The sequence below is a fragment of the Chelmon rostratus genome, chromosome 5 (genome assembly GCF_017976325.1).
Source record: "Chelmon rostratus isolate fCheRos1 chromosome 5, fCheRos1.pri, whole genome shotgun sequence".
Lineage (NCBI taxonomy): Eukaryota > Metazoa > Chordata > Actinopteri > Chaetodontiformes > Chaetodontidae > Chelmon > Chelmon rostratus.
Window position 1 is genome coordinate 26525263 of NC_055662.1, and position 20700 is coordinate 26545962.

A 20700-nucleotide genomic window follows, 5' to 3' on the forward strand; every position below is an offset into this window, starting at 1 on the left:
GCGAAAAGAACAGAAATCAAAAAGACGTTCAGGAATATGACAGCTAATTCAAGCAAGGTCAGTTACTCGTACGCTGACATACTGTCGGTGCCGCGAGGAAAACAGTTCGTTAAAGTAATAGCTGTTACAAATAAACGACGGTTGCAATTTTGATTATTCCAAAACGAAAGATAAAAAAAAGCAATACCTGAAGCTATTATCCACAACAGTTCCCGGCTCCTCGGAGTCGCTGTTTTGTTTTTAAGAGACTGGAATTTGAATGCAGCAGTAGGAAGCCACATGAAATACCCCCCTAAAAAATGACACACATTCAGGCATAATTTTTAATGCTGCAGTAATCATAATCAAAACTGACAAAGTCAACATTGAAAGAGATTGTTAAAGCCTACAGGTTATGTCTATTGCACATTCTGGTTTTCATTGTCTCTCGTACTAGTGTCACGGGATTGAGCAAAGTTCTGGCTCTGCTGATTGGTTGCAATAACATTCACATATCCAAAAAAACTGATATTGTAACCCGAGCTCAGCATGGGGCTCAGTACTGAACTGCGATGATTTGCTTTAACTCTCATACATTTTTTACAATATCCATTATGTGTGGAGATATGAGGTAATGAACAGGAATTGGTTATTGGATAACGGATAAGACGGGAGATAGTGCAGGTGTCATTCACAGTGCACGACCCCTGAGGGCCATCAGCTCACACAAGCACAAGCTGTTCAGTGCCTCCTGTCACAAGGGAGATCTTACCACACCATTTCTGGAGCGCTTTTATGGCTTCATAGCTGAAAATACAGCTGCAGAGGTGTTAAGAACCAGAAAAGGATATGTTGAAGGTGTGAAATTGCAACATATTGCTTGTTCATAGCACAACTGTCTCAAAATTAGATTAGATGAAGCTGCTAAAGACCTTTCTCGTCGATGATTGTGCTGATATTGACAGTGAGAGCCCGCACGGAGGACTCATTCCAACAGCTTGATCCACTGCTCTGCGCTAACAGCTTCTTTTCTGTCTGATCTTACATCACTTCCTCATTCACACTCGTTCAAAGTTTCAAAGCTATAAATGGTTCACAGCGCCGCACCTAATGTGCACACACGTCTGTGGTGATATACCTGTGTGTGTGTGTGTGTGTGCGTGTGAAAGAGAGAGGTGTGTGGCTGTGGAGTCAAGAGTTCAGCTGCTGCTATCATAATTGTATCTAAATATCTTAAAGATTTTACAGTGTGCTTTAATGACAAACCAGCCTTTCAGTGACCCTGCTCTCCTCTCCTCTCCCCTTCTCTCCTCTCCTCTCCTCTCCTCTCTCAGTGTCCAGCAGGGAGAGATGCCCACAGGCCAGTGGGCTGGAGACCATGGCGCCTCTGGTGCGCTCTGTGGAGGAAACCCCAGATCCGATCCCCACCACCATCAGGGGAACTATTCCAAGCTGGATCAATGGGAGTTTTCTGAGGAACGGTCCTGGGAAGTTTGAATTTGGGAAAGACAGGTATTAGTGAACTTTGCACAAATTACTGACATTAAATGAGCATTATTGGGATGACAGTTAAAAAAAAAAAATTTAAATAACAGGAAGTACAGCATAGACCCTTTCAGTCTTTTATGTTTCAACAACAGCAGTGAAACCTGCTATCACTCCTACATCGGTTGACAGGTCTTTTTATACAACAGCCAAACAAATATAACAACAGTCTGTATGGTCAAACAGCGCAGACTGGCCTTTTAAATGACAGCCATAATAGTACACTAACACAAAAGGGAACAGCAGAGCAACAGGGGAGAAACAATATGAGTCAGCAGACCGAATCCAGTATACTGTATTTCTGAGACGGCCTGTGATCTGTACCTGTGTATCTATAAATGTAACAGGAGTGTTCAGGATATACACCTGGGAGACAGTCAGTGAATCATCTGAAGAGGCGACAGTGCTATTCAAAACATGTAGTTTAAGCTGTCGCATACTGAGCAACGGAAGGGGTTATTTTCCCTTCATGCATGACAAATTCAAAATTTTTGCTCATCTTGTGGATGCAGAAGTTTTTCTCTGTCAATATGTATTAATGCAGCTGATTCCCCAAACGCTGAGTATTTCTCAGTGTATCCACCGTCGTAAAGTCGCTCTCTTTACTTTGTCTTTACATAAATACCCTGGTGAGAAATCACTTTTTTCTCTCAGATACACCCACTGGTTTGACGGCATGGCTTTGATGCACCGGTTCCACATCTGTGAGGGCACTGTCACCTACAGCAGCCGCTTCCTGCGAAGTGACTCATACGTCCTCAACTCGGAGAAGAACCGCATCGTGGTGTCAGAGTTCGGGACATTAGCCATGCCTGATCCCTGCAAGAACATCTTTGCTCGCTTCTTTTCACGCTTTCAGATTCCTAGTATGTGTGTCATCTTCACATATTGCATATTCCCACGTGTAATCTGCTTCAGTGCAGCATAATGTAGCATCAGCAGTGCCAAATGCATTATTAAATTATTCTAATCAGCTGGGCATATAGGTTACAAGACAGCTGTGCCAGATTATACAGGCAAACTCAAACAAATGGTCAGAGAAAGAAAATGTATACATTTTTGTCTTGAACGCTCATGTCCTTTACTGTATGCGTGCTGCATATTGCTTCTGCAGCCTATTGAAAGCTGATGTTACGTTATGTTTTGTTGTGTGTGTGTGTGTGTGTGTACTTGTCTGTGAGGGAAAGATCAATCTGAAGCATGAGATGAAGCTTCTGGAAAAACTAAGTGGTGGAAAAAATAGTTTCCATATGATGTCTGTGAGTTGCACTGATGTTCAATATGTTTCCGACATCTGCGTGTGTGAGCAGAGGCCACAGATAACGCCAGTGTGAACTTCGTCAAGTATAAGGGAGACTACTATGTCAGCACGGAAACCAACTACATGAGGCGGGTGGATCCACAGAGCCTGGAGACGAAGGAGAAGGTGAGTCAGGTCTCTTTTGAATGCTATTGCTGATGAGCAGTCAAAGGGTAAAAGACAAGGAAGATAAGTGATTGTTGATAATGGGGACAACAAAGATGATGATGCTGTCCTTTTAAGGTGGACTGGAGTAAATACATTGCTGTCAACTCAGCGACAGCTCACCCACACTATGACTGTGCGGGGGCCACGTACAACATGGGCAACTCCTACGGCAGAAGCGGTAACCTTCCTTCCCTCCTTGCTTCCCGCATGTCTGTGTCTCTGTTTATGTAAATATCCTTGTTTTTGGGCCTGCTCAGGTTTCTTCTACAACATCATCCGTGTGCCTCCTCCTGACGAGAAGGCAGCGACGGACTCTGCAGACCTGAGTGGATCTGAGGTGATCTGCTCCATCCGTGCAGCTGACGCCAGGAAGCCTTCCTATTTTCACAGCTTTGGTGAGATGCACACCACAGTTTAACAAACTGGCTCCAGCTTCTTTAAGTAGTCTGCATGCTGGATGTATACTGACCTGGAATTAATACATTCGAGGGAGATTTAGTTTTTTGCCTGCACTGACAGGGCGAGTCTCACTGAAAGAGAGCACTGCAGGTTTTTCTTGCTCTTAATTACTAATTTGAATTCTTGTCTCATCCTGCCTCTTTTTGTAAATCACAGCTCCTTTGTCTTTCTGTTTCAGCTTTCACTATCTCTTCCTGTCTCGCGCACAGAAGGACACACTTTCTCTTAGACTCTGTGCAAAAATACTAAATATGTTAAAAAGGCACACCATCAACTTTTTGCTTTTTTCTTCCCCGGCTTAACTTGATTAAGATAAATTGCATTCTAGTGTTTGATGTTTTTTTGTTTGTGAATCAGTTTTTACATTTACATGCCTGTACATGACAAAGACAGAACATTATAGCAAACGGTTATACAGCTAGATTTAGTGGAATATGCTCTGCCCTTTAAGGGAGTGCTTAAAAAAATTAGTTCTCCCAGTGGAGTCCTTGTTCCTGCTGGGAGAACTAATGCCCCTAATAAACAAATACATGAATATCAGTTCTCAGTAAAGTCAACAGAATCAAAGGCTTAGCACATAATGTGGAGGTTGGGGTGGATTAGTGAGCTGCAACAGCGCTGGCATTAAAATATCAGCAGAATAACTGTGAAAATGTTTATATTGGCCAGACAGTACATCTGTACGAATATGACTGGATGTTAGTGGTCAGCTGTTGATGAAAAAGCCGCTGATAATGATGCATTTTGCTGATGCCAATCAGCCAATGCAAGCTCGACTTCATTGCGACGCCTGATCTAACAGTGTTGCTCCATTTGGTTTTCGTACTGCGCCAGTTCCCTGATTATATCCCGGGCTATATTTCAGGCAGACCACCCATGCTCTGTCAGACTGTCCGGCACCAAGAATTCTCACAAGTGATGGAACATTGTTCGGTTATACAAGGCGCCGCATAATTACTTCTGTCAGAACAGTTGCAGTAGATGAGGGGGCCTTCAGCCCCTATGCCATGTGTTTATCTGCTACCACAATATTTTTGTCTCATGTGTCAGGAAAGGTTGCTACAGGAAGATTTACTTTGCAAGCTGCCGGCCTGAAAGTGAAGTAGCAGCGGCTGTGGCCTCCTGCAAAAAGGCAGATGACCTCAGAAAAGCTGTCCCACAGCATCATTTTTGCAAACCCTCTATTACTTGTCTAGTCAAACAACACGGGGCCACTTAGAAACTCATTTTCATTTTTGCATATAGACATTAGCATTTTTTTATCCAAATTTGATTCAAACCTAAATCACCACTGTTGACAGGTCACACAGCCCTGCAATAATTTGGTATAAACTATTTTATGCATGCTTATGAAAATATTTGAGACATATCACTCTATTATCGCACAATGAGATAGCAGGTCTATAGTACAGTAGCTTGTAGATAGGATTTATGATATATAATTACATAAGCTGCTTCAGACATGTTTTTTTTTCTCCTGCATGTGCAGTCATGTCAGAGAACTACATTGTGTTCATTGAGCAGCCGATCAAGCTGGACCTGCTGAAGTTCATGCTATACAGGATCCAGGGGAAGAGCTTTCATAAAATCATGACCTGGGACCCTCACTCTGACACCATCTTCCACTTGGTCAACAGGCACACTGGCAAGGTGGGTTCAGTTTACTGCACAGCAGCAGACTCACTTCACACAGAGTGTGAAGTGGGAAACACACACCCATTTGCTGAACAGTCGGAACGAAAAGGAAAACTGCAAGCTAATCTCTTCACGCATGGTGAAGCTTTTTCCTTATTTATTTTGATGAAGTCACACTCTGATGGTGTAGCCTTTTCTCATACATTGTTACTCTCAATTTTCTCATCTCATTACACAGCACACCCATTAAGCATATAATATCAAACTTTCATAATGTGAAGGTGCAACGCAATAACAGCAGTGGCAGCGAGGGAGCTTTTCCTCAGATGTTAAAACGGGCACAGAAACTCCTTGTTTGTGTCAAAGCTTCACAACCCTCTGTTATTTTGTGAATATTTCCCTGACTGGTTGCTGTGACTGCTGCGCCAGGTGAGTGACGTGAAGTACTGTGCAGCACCCATGTTCACGCTGCATCAGATCAATGCATTTGAAGACAACGGGTTCTTGGTTATGGACATGTGCTGTGGGGACGATGGTGACGTCATTGGAGACTTCACGCTGGAGAACCTCCGCAGAGGCTCCGGAGAGGAGATGGACAAGGTAAATGCATACAGTTTGACTCAGAATCATATGCAAGCACATGCCTGGCATAATAATTTGTCATTAATTTGTCATCAGCAGCTCAGATTGAGATGCTGGCTTTCACGACACTATTCCAGCAGAAGTGTATTTCATCTGCTGTTGGTTCTGTTTCCACCATTTTTCAGCTTTGTGTTCTTAACATTACTGTCAATCAATTCACCCAGTTTTTACTTACTTTAAACAATGTCCACATAATATGACAATGAAACCCCAAGGTCATATCTGTGTCTCTTAGGAAAGACTGTCTTAGGCAGAGAGAGCTGAATTGTATCTGATATTCTCTTAAGATAATTATTATCTCATAATTGCATCTGATATTCTCTTATTCATTTTCTCTAGTCTCTCATAAATGGGTCAGTTTCTGAGTCAAGAAGCTTTTGAATTCTCTGCTATTTCAAAAGGCTTGTTTCTTTACTAAAAACGTAATTATTATTAAAACAATGTCGAAATCTCTCAACAATATTGCTGCCATGCAGGAAGACGGCTTTGTGTCAGTGTTTTCTGTCTGTTTGGGTCTGATTGTTCCTGAGGTTGCATTGCACCTTTCAGTTAGTTTCTCATGTCTGTCTGATTTCTTTTGTCAGTTTTACAACGCGATGTGCAGAAACCTCCCAAGGAGATACGTCTTACCCCTGACTGTGGACGAACAAACTCCTTTGGACCAAAACCTTGTCACGCTGCATAACTATAAAGCCACGGCAGAGACGAGAAAACCAGGAGAGGTAGGATTAAACTTAGAGCGGTACACCTATTCTGTATATGGAGTAGTTTAGCTGTGCATTGCCCTCGATCTGGTTTTACTGAAATCAAGTAAAGAATGAGACCTATAGTCATGATGAATACAGCCAATTCACTCCCACACACTCAGTGCAATTATCCAGCATGATGAGACACTGAAGGTACTTTCTGCAAGATAGTAATTTCATGACTTACAGCAGTTATAAGTCCACCATGCGGCTGTACAGTTGCCATTTACAATTGCCACACACACACCCACTGTTCACCCACTGTTCAGTATTTTCTTATGGCAGAATAAGGCTGAAATGTTTTTTTTTTTTTTTTTTAAATGGTGTTTCAGTTGTCATGACTACCTGAATGACACTATCCTCAGTTTTAGTTCTCAGTGAGAGTGCTGTAATAATGCGCTGCTGGCTACCACAGTCACCGAAGACGAATAGAAAAATATGGGTTTGTAATTGCAGCTGTAGGTACATATATTTTTGAAGTTAAATTAAAAGAAATTGATTTATTCTTAGCTAAAATTTGAAATGAATGGCTCTTGTGCTGGTATCCATTTACCTGTTTTAGAGAATAATGCAGTATTGATTGTAGCTCTCACAGCATAACAGTGTTCAGTAAATCAGGGCTGTTTGGGTGCATTAACTGGGCACATTTTCTTGGCTAAAATGTAAAAGTTGCACTGATCGTGAGTTTCTCCTGCGGGCCTCCAGGTCTACATGACCCACGAGGAACTCCACGACGACGAGCTGCTGAAGTACGGTGGCCTTGAGTTCCCACAGATCAACTACGACGAGTACAATGGCCGACCTTACCGCTACTTCTACTCCTGCGGCTTTGGACACGTCTTCAGTGACTCCCTGCTCAAGATGGATGTCCACACCAAGGAGCTTAAGGTCTCTATCAATCAAAGACTACTTAGGGAGACCTCATTGTCAACTGGGCAGAGTATTATCACATCAAAGTTATTTCTACTGCTGATTTTCTCTCACTGAGGGCAGCGGGCTGGGAGTTTTTTTATGACATGAAACAGCTCCGAGTAAAGGGGGGATGTTTATGTAATCTTCCCTGGCTAGGTGTGGCGTTATCCCGGCTTGTACCCGTCTGAGCCTGTCTTTGTTGCTTCGCCCAGAGCAACTGAGGAAGATGACGGAGTGGTCCTGTCAGTCATCATCACACCCAGAGAAGTAAGTTAACAGCTATATTTAAAAAAACAAAACAGCCTAGGAAAACAGAAGAAGGTGTTGTTAACTTCACCAGCGACAACACTGCTTTGACTGACATCACAACCCTCATTCCAAAAAAACTGGGTAGCATTGTAGAACATAAATAAAAGCATAATGTTATCATTTGCTGATCCTTTTTGATATATACTCAATGGAAAACAGTCCAAAGACAACCTATGTAATGTTTGACCTCATCAGCTTCATTGGTTTTTATAAATATATGATTATTATGATGATTTTATGACAACAAAATGTTTCAAACAAGCTGGGACAGGAGCAGCAAAACACTGGGAAAGTTGTGGAATGGTTGATAACAGGTAACAGGTATCATCATCAGGTATCATGGTTGGGTATGAAAGGGGCATCCTGGAAAGGCTCAGTTGTTCATGGCAAGGATGGTTTACACACACACACACACACATATATATATATATATGTATATATATATATATATATATGTGTGTATATATATATGACAAACTATTTCTTTAAGTTTTCTTGGTCAGATAGAAAAAAAACACATAACTCAACTTTCACAAGTTCTTAACAAAAATCAGGGAAAACATATATTGCACAATGTATGAAAAAAAGGAAGAGTGAAGCAAAAATACATGTTCATTTTTTTTCCTGCTACTACTCTGTACAGTTCTATATACTGTAGTTAGAAGTTCAGTCTGGCATGTTGTGTTTATACAGTGAATACAGTGAATATAAGAATCTAGTAATACTAAGGTGTGTATATATATATATATATATATATATATGTATATGTATATGTATATGTGTGTGTGTGTGTAATCTCCCCTGTTTCTGTTTCCAGGAACGAAGTACTTTCCTACTTGTTCTGGATGCCAAGACCTTCACTGAGCTGGGCAGAGCTGAGGTCCCTGTCAATATCCCGTACGGGACCCACGGCGTGTTTAACAACATGGGCTAGCTGTGCCAGTGTTAGCAGCTCTGTGGCAAATTGCAGGAATTGAACCAGCGACTGGCCACTATGTCCACAGAAGATAATATCTCTGTCGATGTCATTGCCTGTACAATTCCTGAGCTGTAAAAGAAAGAAGAAAAGAAAAAAACTGCAGACTCACGCTATTTGTTTGTGCCCCCTTGATAGGAATAGGTGCATGTCCTCACTCTGTGCTGCCATTACAGTCAGAAAGATGGCAATCTTTTGGAGACTAACAAGACAGAAAGCCCAGCAGGGTATCAGCACACTGATTGAGTTTGTACTCTGTGTCTTCTTATGTACTCTTGAAAGATTATGTTTGAAGCAGCTTTTAGACAATGGCCAGAGCACCACCACGCAGATGATGCTTTCTTGGAGCAGCTAATAATTTATGTGGAAAGTATTTAAAAAAACATAACACCTGAAAGGCAACACAAGCATTAAAATAAAATCCATTTCCCCTTTTTTTTCTGTTTAGTCTTTTTGTATCATCACACCGCTGGAAACGGTATACTCCCAGTGAGAACAGAACAGCACTTAGGATACATAAAAATGCATCAGAGGAAATTCAATTTCTGTCAAAGTAATGTGATAGAAATGGACAACGTCTGAAACGCCTGGAAAACAAATGGATCTAACTGGTCGATAGCCTCCAGAGAGTCTAGCAGAGGTCACATCACAAACGCAGCGCCGTTTATACGCTCAAAATGGCCCAAAACAAAGTTGACATACACATAAACGCTGACATGCAGGACCTTGTGTGCAAACAACAGCAGTTTCATTGTATTAAACTGAGCTGAACCGAACGGTGTGAAGTAAAGCGCACAGGCCGAACCCGGAGTGCGGAGTAGCCTACAGCTGCGCTTGTCACTCCGCCGTCTCCACAATTGACTCCACGGATGCTTATTTCATTGGCTGCTTTCCCCTTCACATTGATTTGAACGGATTGATCTGAGCCGGCTCCGGGCTCTGCACCTGCCACAGGCACTACGGCTGCGTGAAAGCTGCAAGGTTTTAAATATTATGACCCATATATATATATATATATATTGCCTTTTTTAATATTTCAAATCTTTCAGTCAAGAGTTACAGTTACAGGAGTTTTAGTTATTTTGCAACAGCAAGCCCCAAACTTCAATAATTTATGGCTGTACAGTACACACAGGCAGAGGTTTCATCTTTAGCTTCTCTTATTACACTGAACAGAATAAAACAGGAGGGAATAGAGCTATAGTGTGCTGGTTAAATTCATTTAATACTGGGAATTAACAGCACTTATGTTTTTGTCATGTTCTCTGCTCAACTCAGGCTGTGTCTCCTAATAAGCATGCTGCACCGGCCTCCCAAGATACACATTAATTAGCCCATAATTCCTAATCTAATCAGTCATGCTTAACCTCTGTGTGTGTGCGCGCATATACTGTACGCTCTGGCTCATTAGTACTCTCTCCAATGAGCATGAGCGGCAGAGAGAGATACAGCGACCTTTGCCCTCAGATAAATCTCGGGCTAAATTTTTGTTTTTGAAAAGGCGTGACGCAACGCAAACCCTTATCAGTGCTGCCCAACGTCCTTTTAATTTAAAGTGTTATTGGACGAGACATTAAAACCAGGGGATCAAAGGTTCACGCAAGGTGTTATTCTAGATAGTTAGCTAAATGTGTTGGATTCACCCGGGTCAAGTTTAAACGATGGCCAGGCACACTAACACTAACTACAGGCACACATACACACTGTGACATAAATAAACTTGCGTGCACAACATTTGTATGCGAGTTTGTCTGTCCTGTTTTCAAGGTGATAGTTTCAGACTGTCTAAGCTCTTATTTGACCCATGAGAGTAATCATGAGCTCGCTCTTGACACCCCCGCCCCCACCCCATGCTGTCTCACTAAGCACAAGTTATTGCAGAGTCTTAAATTTGACTGTTATCTGTATCATTACTTTAAACCCCATGAATTCATAATGATATCATCTATATTCACCATATTAGACACACTTACAGGTAGGGACTGATATCCCTCAACAGTGGGAACAATGTCTTCTATATCCAGATTTGTTATTCACCATCTTCACAGTTTTGAGCGATCATGTGGGAGCACGGCTATCTGACACAGATTATGTGCATCTGCAATGATTATTCATGAAAGCATTTATGAGTACAGAGCCGTGTGTGTGTGTGTGTGTGTGTTTCTCTGTTGGCTCCCTCTAATTGTACACATGAAAAAAAAAACTGCAGATGCTTTATGAAGTCAGAATGGAGCAATTAAATAACCACAGAGGGGTTAAATTGTGCAATGTCAACAAGAATAAACTCCCACCATGGACTTGACAGCCTGGCTCAAGAAAAAAAAAACATGTGAGGACAGGATTTATCCATATTGCACTGTCACGGATGGAAATAACGTGATGCCTGAATAAGAATCCACAATGCAAATTTAGCTGTTTTATCCACTGTGTTTGCAGCTAATGTTTCTCTCTGGATTTCACGTCTTTTTGTGTTATTAGAAATTTCTTTTTCCTCCAGAGCCTACAGCCCAAGCATCTGTACATTTCATACGGTTCATGCAACTGCTCTTCTGTGAGAAATGATTTGATTAACTGAATACCTTCTATGTTATCAGACAAAATAAAAGAAAGAAAATTGGTGAGGTTTTGAAAATAGCGTCTCAAAAGGCAGAGTTGCCACACTGTGAAAAATGCATTTCTGCTCAAAAACAGTGGAAGAATAGCTTGCATCAGTCATTGCAGCACGACTGCAGGATGCATTCATTGTGGTGGATGATGTTTTTCAGAGTCCTCATAATGACAAAGACTTCAAACTCTGGAGGGAAAGCGAATAAGCCCGGGCCAATATAGGCAGAATGAGGCTGATTTTGCCATTATAACGGTGAGCTCTTTTCCCTCTTGGATGGAAGCCTGGGCTGACAGTCAAACATCATTATGAGCCAGTGGCCTTGCAGTTTGTCACTGTCAGAGCCTCTAAATAGAGACTTTGTTTTCAAGATTTGTAAAGATTTATGACATTCCAGGCACTATTTAAGCGGTGATGCACAACAAAGTCATTTTGTTTAATGTGAAGCCACTTTGGAGAATGGCAGATTCTGTGGGTTGTGGGCTTATTTCCTCCGAGCACAAATATAATATGAGGCATTGTGCTGAATCTTTCTTTCAATCAGAGGAAACAGATTTCGTGTGAAGTGTTGGGGTATTGCTGAAATGAATGATGACATTTTCCTCGTCATTGTTGCGTCCACCCTTGAACCCTGTCCTGAAAAATCGTTTGCAAATCTGTATGAGTTGTGCGAATGAAGCAGCGATGTCAGCCTGGAATGAATTGGCCCTGTGACTTTGCTTAATGCTTGAATAAAAGATTCACTATGTGCTGGATGACCGGATATTCTTGCGAAGAGTGCAAGTAGCCAACATACTTATTGCCTCCTACTTCCTTCCTTGATGTGTTGTAGCTGTGGCCCCATTGCTCCTACAGCTGTAGACTAAGCGAGTCTCTAAAGAGTCCCTAATGAAGGAGTTAGTAATCGTGTAGAAGGATATTACACATGAATCACAGAAATGGTTTCACAAAATGTATAAGCTTTCAGAAAATCCTATAGCAATATCCCGGGAGATCAAAGAAATATCTCGCAGGGCAAGTGAGGTCAGTGTAATTTCCCTGCTGAGCAGCACAGGTGCATCTTCCACCAGCTCCCTGCAGGAAAATTACAGCAGCATCGCGGTGATTTTTCTATAGGGTAACATTTGGGCCTCGATGTGACCGAGGCTCATTGGTTTTCCAATGAGAGCGCCCGCCGGCAGCGCCCTCTGCTGGCCCACGTGAACTCCTCTTTATAAAGTGCTGGATGCCTCGACACACATGCAGTCAGTGCGAAAGAAGCGTTCACTCCCTCCACAGGAGCGCGCAGCTTTTTGAGGGAGCCAGTGGTGGGAAAAAAAATCCAGTCAGCGTTTTGTAGCACTTTCAGATGAGTTCCTCCACCTCGTTAGAGATATTGGCATAGCTGACAGATCATTTTACGCCAGTTTAAGGGATGTTTTAGGGACAAATTGTCTCCAAGGGGCAATTGGAGCGGGCAGTCTGAGCCCTTATAATGCGGAGAGATCAAGTCTCAGTAGTTTGTCGGTATGAACGCAGCGCAGACGGACCCTGAGAAACTGCTTTCATGGATTGACTGATTGATTGATTGGCATTTGATTTTTTTTATTTTTTCCAATATCAGAGGATTTTCCTGCGTCGTGGTTAGTGTAATATTCCCTTTAAAAAATCGCGGATTATAATTGGGACTCGAGGATTTTTCTTTTCGGAGGTGCGTCTTTAATGAGGATATTGATTTTTTACAGTTAGCCTACGCCTGGGTCAAGGATCCGGAGAGGGGAATTAACCTTTCACAAGGTGGAAATATTAGTCTTTTTGGACCTTAACTCATCTCTGTTGCCACTGAGTCCACCATGAAGTCTGTCACTGTGTGGATGTGCGTTTGCAGCTTTCTTCTGCTCTTAGGTGAGAAGTAAATAACGTGCATTTGTGTGCAAATTGCGAATTTTCACAGCCATGGAGATGCATTCTGACATCAGTAATCATCGTCAGGGAACATCTTCTTGTATGTGTCCACTTTTCTCATGCGGGAGTTGTTCGAGCGCGCAAGGTTATTCCGCTTTCTTTATTATGTGTAGTAAAATGCTGATGGGCGTTCATGCTGTTGCCAGATGCTTTGATTAAATTATGTTTAATTGTAACTCATAGCTGCAGACCGAACTTGATCTATGCGAGGGAATCACTTATTATGGATCCATTAAACAACCACAGCCTCCATAGCACAGATACAAAACTCATTATTGTAATAACAGCACAGTCCAGCGTTCAGTCAGCAAATGGAACATCTCTGAGGTCTCTTCAGATACACACTTGCGTTTGGTTGAAGAAAATACATCATCTTCTTTATCATCATCATCACCCGCATCATTATCATCATCATCATCATCATCACTTTCATCACCGTCAGCTCCGCTGTCATTATAAGTGTCCACATGCTGGTGCTTCAGTTAAAATGATCCCTCGGATTAAATTTTTTTTTACAGTTAACTTCATGACACTCTCTTCTCGCCCGTTGCTCTCTGATTCTGATGCAGTATCCCCTCTTCCCTGAGCTCAGTGCCCAACATCACCACAAGGGGTCTCTCTTGTCATTTCACCAGAACTGCCTGTACTTTGGTTTGGCGTGAAGGTGCGTTTGAATGTTGGCTCCTGTCAAGCTGCAACACCTGAGTCTCTGCTCTGTGGATCACTGTTTACTCATTTTAAGGTCATTTTATGCTTGCACAGATGTGAATTAAGTGCGATTCACATCTTTGAAGTGCTCGTTTGATTTGAGATAATTAGTTATTCATCGATGATCAAGTCTTCCTTTGATCAGATTTAATGGGAAACTGAAAGCTGCAGTTTTTTTTTTGGAGGTTTTAAATTCACTAATGTGACTAAAGGTAATTATAAATAAATCTCTGTATATAAAGTAATGAGACATAACAAGACCCTGTGTACACATGTTTAAAATTCATGCAGACCATGAAGAATGTCTTGTTAGAAGATTCCTTGGCATGTATGGGCATGTGAGTGCCATCAGACCTGTTTGTAGGTCCCACTTCCAACCTGTTGCATCAACAAAGCAAAATTGAAAGCAGGTTTGTGATATGTGCCTGTACCTGCACACACACTCATGCACACACGTATATATATAAAAAAAAAAAAAAAACCCACAAAATCCCTCACACATATATTTACAATTTCTGAGCCTCCTTTCTCTTGTCACCCCCACCTGATCTCCACCTAGACGAGGCAGCGAGCTCCTGGGATGGTCCCTCAGCTTTGTCCGTGTCCTTGGCCAACGATTCTCCAGGATCTCCAGACACCGGGTCTGGGCCAGGAGCTCAGCCAGAATGGGTGGACTGCATCCAGGCGAGTGACATGTGCAACCAGAACCCTTACTGCAGCTCTCGGTACCGGGTGATGCGCCAGTGCCTTGTGGGCAAGGAGAAGGAAGCCATGCTGGACAACAACAGGGAGTGCCAGGCTGCCTTGGAAGTGCTGCTGGTTAGTCCTCTGTATGACTGCCGCTGCAAGAGGGGCATGAAGAAGGAGCTGCAGTGTCTGCAGAACTACTGGACCATCCACATGGGACTCACTGAAGGTAGGAGGCAGATGATTTTACGATTCTATGTCTCACAAAATTCATATCACATCATATTTAACCGTGTGGTGAGTTCAGAGCCTGTATATATGTGAAATTATTTCCCCATTTTCCCCAGTTAGCTCATCATGAATGCTCTGGATCTTCACTGTCATTTGTTTTTTGTATTCCCTCTGTGGCTGTGAATTCATCATACAACATGCTCCGGTTTTGTTGTTTGAATATGTATATGTGTACTGTAGCAGGGATCTATGTACAACAATAAATGCATACAAGATGATGCATGTTCACTGCTGCAGTAAATAGTCTGCATCTGTGGATGTGCAACACACCTCTATTGATATTAATGTGTATGACTTGGCGTATTCTTTAGCGTTATAACATTTACTTTAAATGAATCTTCCGATCTCAAGTACCAGTGTACTTTCCGGGCAAAGAAAAGAGGGATGTACGCCACACCCATTGTTGATGCCCTATTCCCTGGTGCCCTGTTATAGTGATACCCAGAAGCCCCTGATGAAAAATATATGCTTTCCTACTTCCCTCACCCTCTTGAAGGTAATGGACCTATAATGGGATTACATTACGTAGACCTGTTATGGTAGACTTATTGGTTTTCACCTAAAGTGTTCCATATTACCATGTAATTAGGTTGCAATCGTATAGCTCAGTGGCCCTTGTGTGTCCACTTACAATGGGCATAAAATAGCACTCTTGTAACACTGAAAACCATCTGGTTTTTACATTGCAAAACATTCAGCGAACAGTCTCCTGCACTGACATCACTCTTGGTCCACCCTTGTGGGTCAAAAGCACATAGTGTTTGATATTAAGACGAATCTGAGTCAGAGCCGCTAGCGATGCCATGCCCCGGTGATCCAGCTAAAGGGGGACCTTAACCCAAGAGTGACATCTCTTCATGCTTGTGCACGTGGCCAGAGTCTCTGCGACTGTTGTCAAGTGTCGTGCCACATAAACACGGTGGACATAATGTACTCAGCTGTTTTGACACGTGGGCTAATGGTGGAAGCGCTGCAAAGTCGCTGAGCTCTGAGCGTTCTGGGCTTTTGTGTCGTGATCCGTGAAGTGATTCGCCAGGCTGACTGCTCATAGCACCAGCTACACTTCATCAGACTGATGGCAGCAGAGGGTCCCTGACATGAGTTCAAGGGAAATGTAATGACATGGATGCTCCCCGGGCTTCTGTCTCCCTCTCTCCCTGTCTCACTCTCTTTCTACTTTTGCCATCAAATAGCTGCATCAGTCAGAGTGTTTGTGTTTGAATACATCATGCAACTTGTCTGGCTGTCAGGCATAGAGACCTCCTGTGTCTGCGGTATGCCCTGCGTTTCTGCCTCTCAGCAGTGTCCCATTTTGGCCCTGTCGCCCTCGGAGATAAAACCTGCTTTAACACAAACGAAAAGCTCTTACAGTGCAGCTTTAATCTAATCACGATCCATTGTGCAGTCAAGCAGGCTTTTGTTAACTGGAAACAATCTATGTACAACATCCATCTCTGGAAACAAACACGAAGGGCCGAATCCCAGCAGACCCCCTCAAAATGGTGCTAAACCACTTTTTCCACCACAGAAATCATTTTGTTGACAAAACAGGAAGTTTTGGGCTTAGATAACATGTAATGTAGCTTTTAAAGTTTTATTTAACTCTTCTTAATGTGGAGAGATAACGTGTTTAGGTAAGCGAGAGAGAGAAAGATAAGAAAAGTGAGGAACAGGGGATTAAAAGACGAGTAGAGCAAGAGAAGGTGAAAGGATGACAGAAGAGGGCAGAGATTGTTAAACATCTGTGTAATTTTAACTAATATAGTGAACTCTATATGAAAATGTTATGTATGATGGCTTAAGGACAAACACATTTGGCCACTTTGCACTTTGGACTTACAGTTTGCCCACTTTTCTGCAGCCTAAGGCCATTAGAAAGTGTAGAAAGCCATACAGAAGTCAGGCTCCAGCCTTTCTTATGACCCGTGTTGTCCAGGGGCACGAAGTTGGCCTGCGAGCTTGAGGGCTAAAATGTTTGTGTCTGTGAAGAGAAAGCTGATGTTGACCGGGGATGGCCAGGGATTGAAACAACACCCTGCTTCCAGACCAGCCATACATAAACAATACACTAATACACCACTGCCTCAGGCGAGGTTATCACACCGCCTTATTGAGTGTGTATTCTTAATTTCAAATAAAGAATATGTAAGTAAATGTAAAAAGTTTAATTAAACATACATATATAATCATGAATGATAACTTAGGCATAAGTAAACAAGAAAAAATAACAAATGTCTTAAATTTTCAGCTGTAGAAAGACAGAGGACGCAGCACATGTCCACAACAAGGCTTCATGTTAAAGACAGGTTTTTCCTTTAATTTTGAAGATTTTGTAGTCTGATTCTCAAGTAAGAAAGAAACATATTGTTTTGAGCATGGCCGTTAAAAGAACTGCCTGATCATATCTATTGTTTTACAAAATGTGCACAAAAGATAAATGCTTATATTGAATAAAAAACATGCATTTACTGTATGTTGGTTGGGATTAAGACACATTTTTCATGCGTGAATGAAGTCTGAGAGTTTGTACTTGAATAAGAGACGAGTGTATTTGAAACATGCACACTACTACAGACTTTATCCAGTAGATCTTTATTCTGTAGATCAAATGGACTTTGTCAGCAAGACCATAAGGCATATGGACGCACTCGCCATGTGAATCAGTTCATGGGCTGCATGTTAAAGGTGCAGTCAGCAATTGTAATATAATACATTTTTTGTCTAATTCAGCAAATATCTCCTCACAGCCCACTAGCCGTGTGTCCTGTGTGTGCCCTAAAACCCATGTTAGTATACATTGTAAATATCACCTAGAAGTTGCAATTATATACAACTAACTTACAGTCAAAGTGCAGGACTGTGACGCCTGAATTCAGGGTTCATGTCCAGACTGTGGTCAGGTTTAGGCAACAAAAACCACTGGTTTTTGGTTGTTTAGGGAAAGATCATGATCACTGCAGAACTTCTCTGTATTAAAACAGAGAATATGATCTTTCCCTAACATTAACCAGTGCCTAAATATAACCATAAAAAAGTTGAATAATGCTGTTGTCACTAAAAGTGGAAAATAAATGAAATACGTTCGTAAACACGTGTTCAGTATCAGCATTTTTTGCCTCCTGCCAGTTACATTAATTAACAACAATTCCTGATTATGTAAATATAAAACAGATTTCTGTCTGCATTACATTTCCTTCAAAAACATATCTGCTTTTGCTGATTAGCTGTATTTAAATTTAATTTCTTGGACGCAGGGCTCTATACAACTCTGCTTCTGTAAAAGGGAAACAAAGCAGCTCGGACCACAACACGATTCCAGCCAATCAGCAGCAGGGGAGCCAGTAACACTATGACCCCTGCCTCTTCCATGTCCTCACCCACAGGGAACAGGGCTGATAGTAATGAAATGTCAATAACATTTTTCTTTTATATAAATAATGTTATTCATAAATAACATGAAATGTTCTGCTAGAAGCTAGTATTCTATTATCGTCCATGAATTTGGGGGCTGCTGCTTCTGAAGGTGCACTGAAAGGAGGGGCTATTTGTTTGGCTGTTGTGTTGACATATGAACAATATTTCTCGAGATCGGCTTGCTCCACCTTTAAGCGACAAAAGATAACAGTCATTCGAAGAGTAAAAACAACCTTGGAAAGATCTGCTTCTTCAGATTCTGCTGCTCTTTCTCCTTCCACTGAGGTTTATTTTGTTCAGCTAAACAATGGTTGCATTAGCAAAAGTAAGAACTAAATATACGAAATGAAACAGTGGATTGAGGTTTGGATGGATAATAATCATATAATAGGTTGATAATAACGATCCACATCGACTCCAGGCTCAAGAGAAGCAGAAATGTATTTACAACAGTTATTTGTTTGCCTCCTTCAGTCCCTCATTATATTATTTTACATCAGGTGTGTGTAAGTGGTCTCCTAATAGATGCAGAAATAAAACACCTGCAGTCTGGAGATAATGATGGTGAAAGGTGAAGTTAGAGTTGTTGTAAAACATTTTAAAGTTTTGAGTCTCACTTTTCATTTCTAGGGGAGTTAATTCACGGCGTGGTCCGACTGCCGTGGAAGGACATTAAACAATGGTTCAAAATGACAGCAAGGAGGACACAAGGGAGGATGTGGTGTCACCTTGTATGTGAGATGTCTGTTAATCATTGTTAACCAGAACACCATCAGCATCAGCAATACTTGCCCCCCCAGACCCTGTCTCAAGCAGGTCGGGGTGACGTCAATACTTATAATGGCTGGTTTGTGCAGACACGTCTGTGCAATCACAATTAAATTCAGTTTAAAGTAGGTATTACTCAGACATAGGCTTCAAACCGAGCAACATGACTTCACCGCTCCTTCAGTCTGACAACTGAAAATGTCGCACTTATTTGAAAGCGAACTGAAGAGTCCACCCTGAGACCGGAAAGTTAATTATTCAATCTTTAACCAAGTCAAAGCAGACTCACCATGAAAAGCCCCGGTGGGAAGGCCCTCGGGCTGCAGTGTGTCCGGTGTCCCTGAGACGTAGCTGTAAATTACATTGGTCATAGAGAACAAGGTCCGGACACTTAGGAGCTGCATGAGTCTCTCCAGTTACATGAGTCCAGCGAGAAGCCTGAATCTCTGAAAGGTGTTTCAAAATTGACAATGTGTGCGATGAAACAGTGAGTCGCTGCTGAGAAAACACCTCAGCCTCAGTATGACAACGTGACACAGTACCGTCATCGAGTGCTGCTTGACGTGTCTTCTTGCAGAAAGCATTTTTACACATTTCAGCAGGTGTCAGCAGCTACATTTCTGCAGCATTTTAAATTTTGAAAGGCATCATTTACAGGTGGGAATCTGAATAACAAGGCACGGCAGCTATGACGGGGGCTCAGATTTCCTTCTTGATTGCCATACTGCTGTCGCCTGCCTTAAGGCGACTGCGCTGCCCTGAAAGGCTAAAGGGTGTCACAATGCCAGTCTTTGAGCCATCGGTAATGGCGCTAATGATGAAATGTTAATTGTGTTTTCGGAAAACGGAAAATGGCAGCTGAATTCAATGTGTCAATACGGCCATCCTTGATGGATAATGGGTGGTTTCTGCTCTGAAGGAGCCTGTGTCGGTGTAAGGCAATGAGGTCTAGCAGTTAGAATCTATAAAAGAAGTAATTACTAAGAAAGAAACATTGGCTGCTACACACAGGAACATTGTATAGGCGGCTTTGAATGGTGACCCGGGTCTCATGTGGATATAGTCTTGTAGGTCTGCAGTAGAATTGGTAATTTAAACGATAAGTTTCACACCTCCAACATACATTATTTCATAGCCTCAGCTATGAACCCATAGCCTCGGTCTTAAAGTAGGAATCGAAGATCTTTTGTGAAGATCTTTCAGAGCGGTTTAATTAGTTGAGCGAACTTTTGCTGCAGAGGGAGAGAGAAAGGAGTGCACCGCCAGTGCTCCACACCAGTCGGCTCCAGCTCATTGTCAGAGGAGACTGGTTATTTACATGAAACGACGAGAACGGACAGTTTTGCGGAATGATTTATTTTCTCCATATTCACGAATGCCAGCGTTACAAAGGTCACCCTCTGAATATGTCACTACATCATGCTAATACCACAAGCTGGCCCCTGCGCTGCTGTTAGGAGTCAGACGAGATGAACAGTGTAGGAATGCTGTGCACATCGTGATAGACTCAGGCAGGGAAGAAGAGAAATGGGGAGAGCGAGAAGGGAGGACGGGAGGTGAGGACAGGACGGCAGGTAGATGACGAGTGGGGAAGAAAATTTAAGAGGGAGAC

General features: G+C 42.2%; 2 protein-coding genes across 2 annotated transcripts in view; both read left to right on the top strand.

Moving 5' to 3' along the window:
• Positions 1 to 1357: 1357 nt before the first annotated feature.
• Positions 1358 to 9035, top strand: bco2l (beta-carotene 15, 15-dioxygenase 2, like). The gene is made up of 11 exons (XM_041937322.1): positions 1358 to 1491; positions 2179 to 2396; positions 2832 to 2950; positions 3068 to 3170; positions 3250 to 3387; positions 4941 to 5101; positions 5516 to 5686; positions 6313 to 6450; positions 7180 to 7362; positions 7543 to 7653; positions 8513 to 9035. The coding sequence occupies exons 1-11, from the start codon at positions 1358 to 1360 to the stop codon at positions 8627 to 8629; spliced, it is 1593 nt and encodes a 530-aa protein (XP_041793256.1). The 3' UTR covers positions 8630 to 9035.
• A 3496-nt stretch (positions 9036 to 12531) lies between these two features.
• Positions 12532 to 20700, top strand: part of LOC121607111 (GDNF family receptor alpha-2-like) — a 44918-nt gene continuing 36749 nt past the window's right edge. Inside the window, exons 1-2 of the mRNA XM_041937796.1 lie at positions 12532 to 13160; positions 14488 to 14844. Of these exons, the coding sequence (XP_041793730.1) occupies positions 13109 to 13160; positions 14488 to 14844 (409 nt within the window). The 5' untranslated portion in view covers positions 12532 to 13108. The remainder of the gene's footprint in view (positions 13161 to 14487; positions 14845 to 20700) is intronic.

Bases quoted from the DNA above. Each gene is read 5' to 3' on its own strand.
- bco2l (XM_041937322.1), top strand. From the start codon at position 1,358: ATGGCGCCTCTGGTGCGCTCTGTGGAGGAAACCCCAGATCCGATCCCC. The intron at 5,687-6,312 runs GTAAATGCATAC...TTCTTTTGTCAG, and splicing joins CCGGAGAGGAGATGGACAAG to TTTTACAACGCGATGTGCAG. The intron at 6,451-7,179 runs GTAGGATTAAAC...GCGGGCCTCCAG, and splicing joins AGACGAGAAAACCAGGAGAG to GTCTACATGACCCACGAGGA.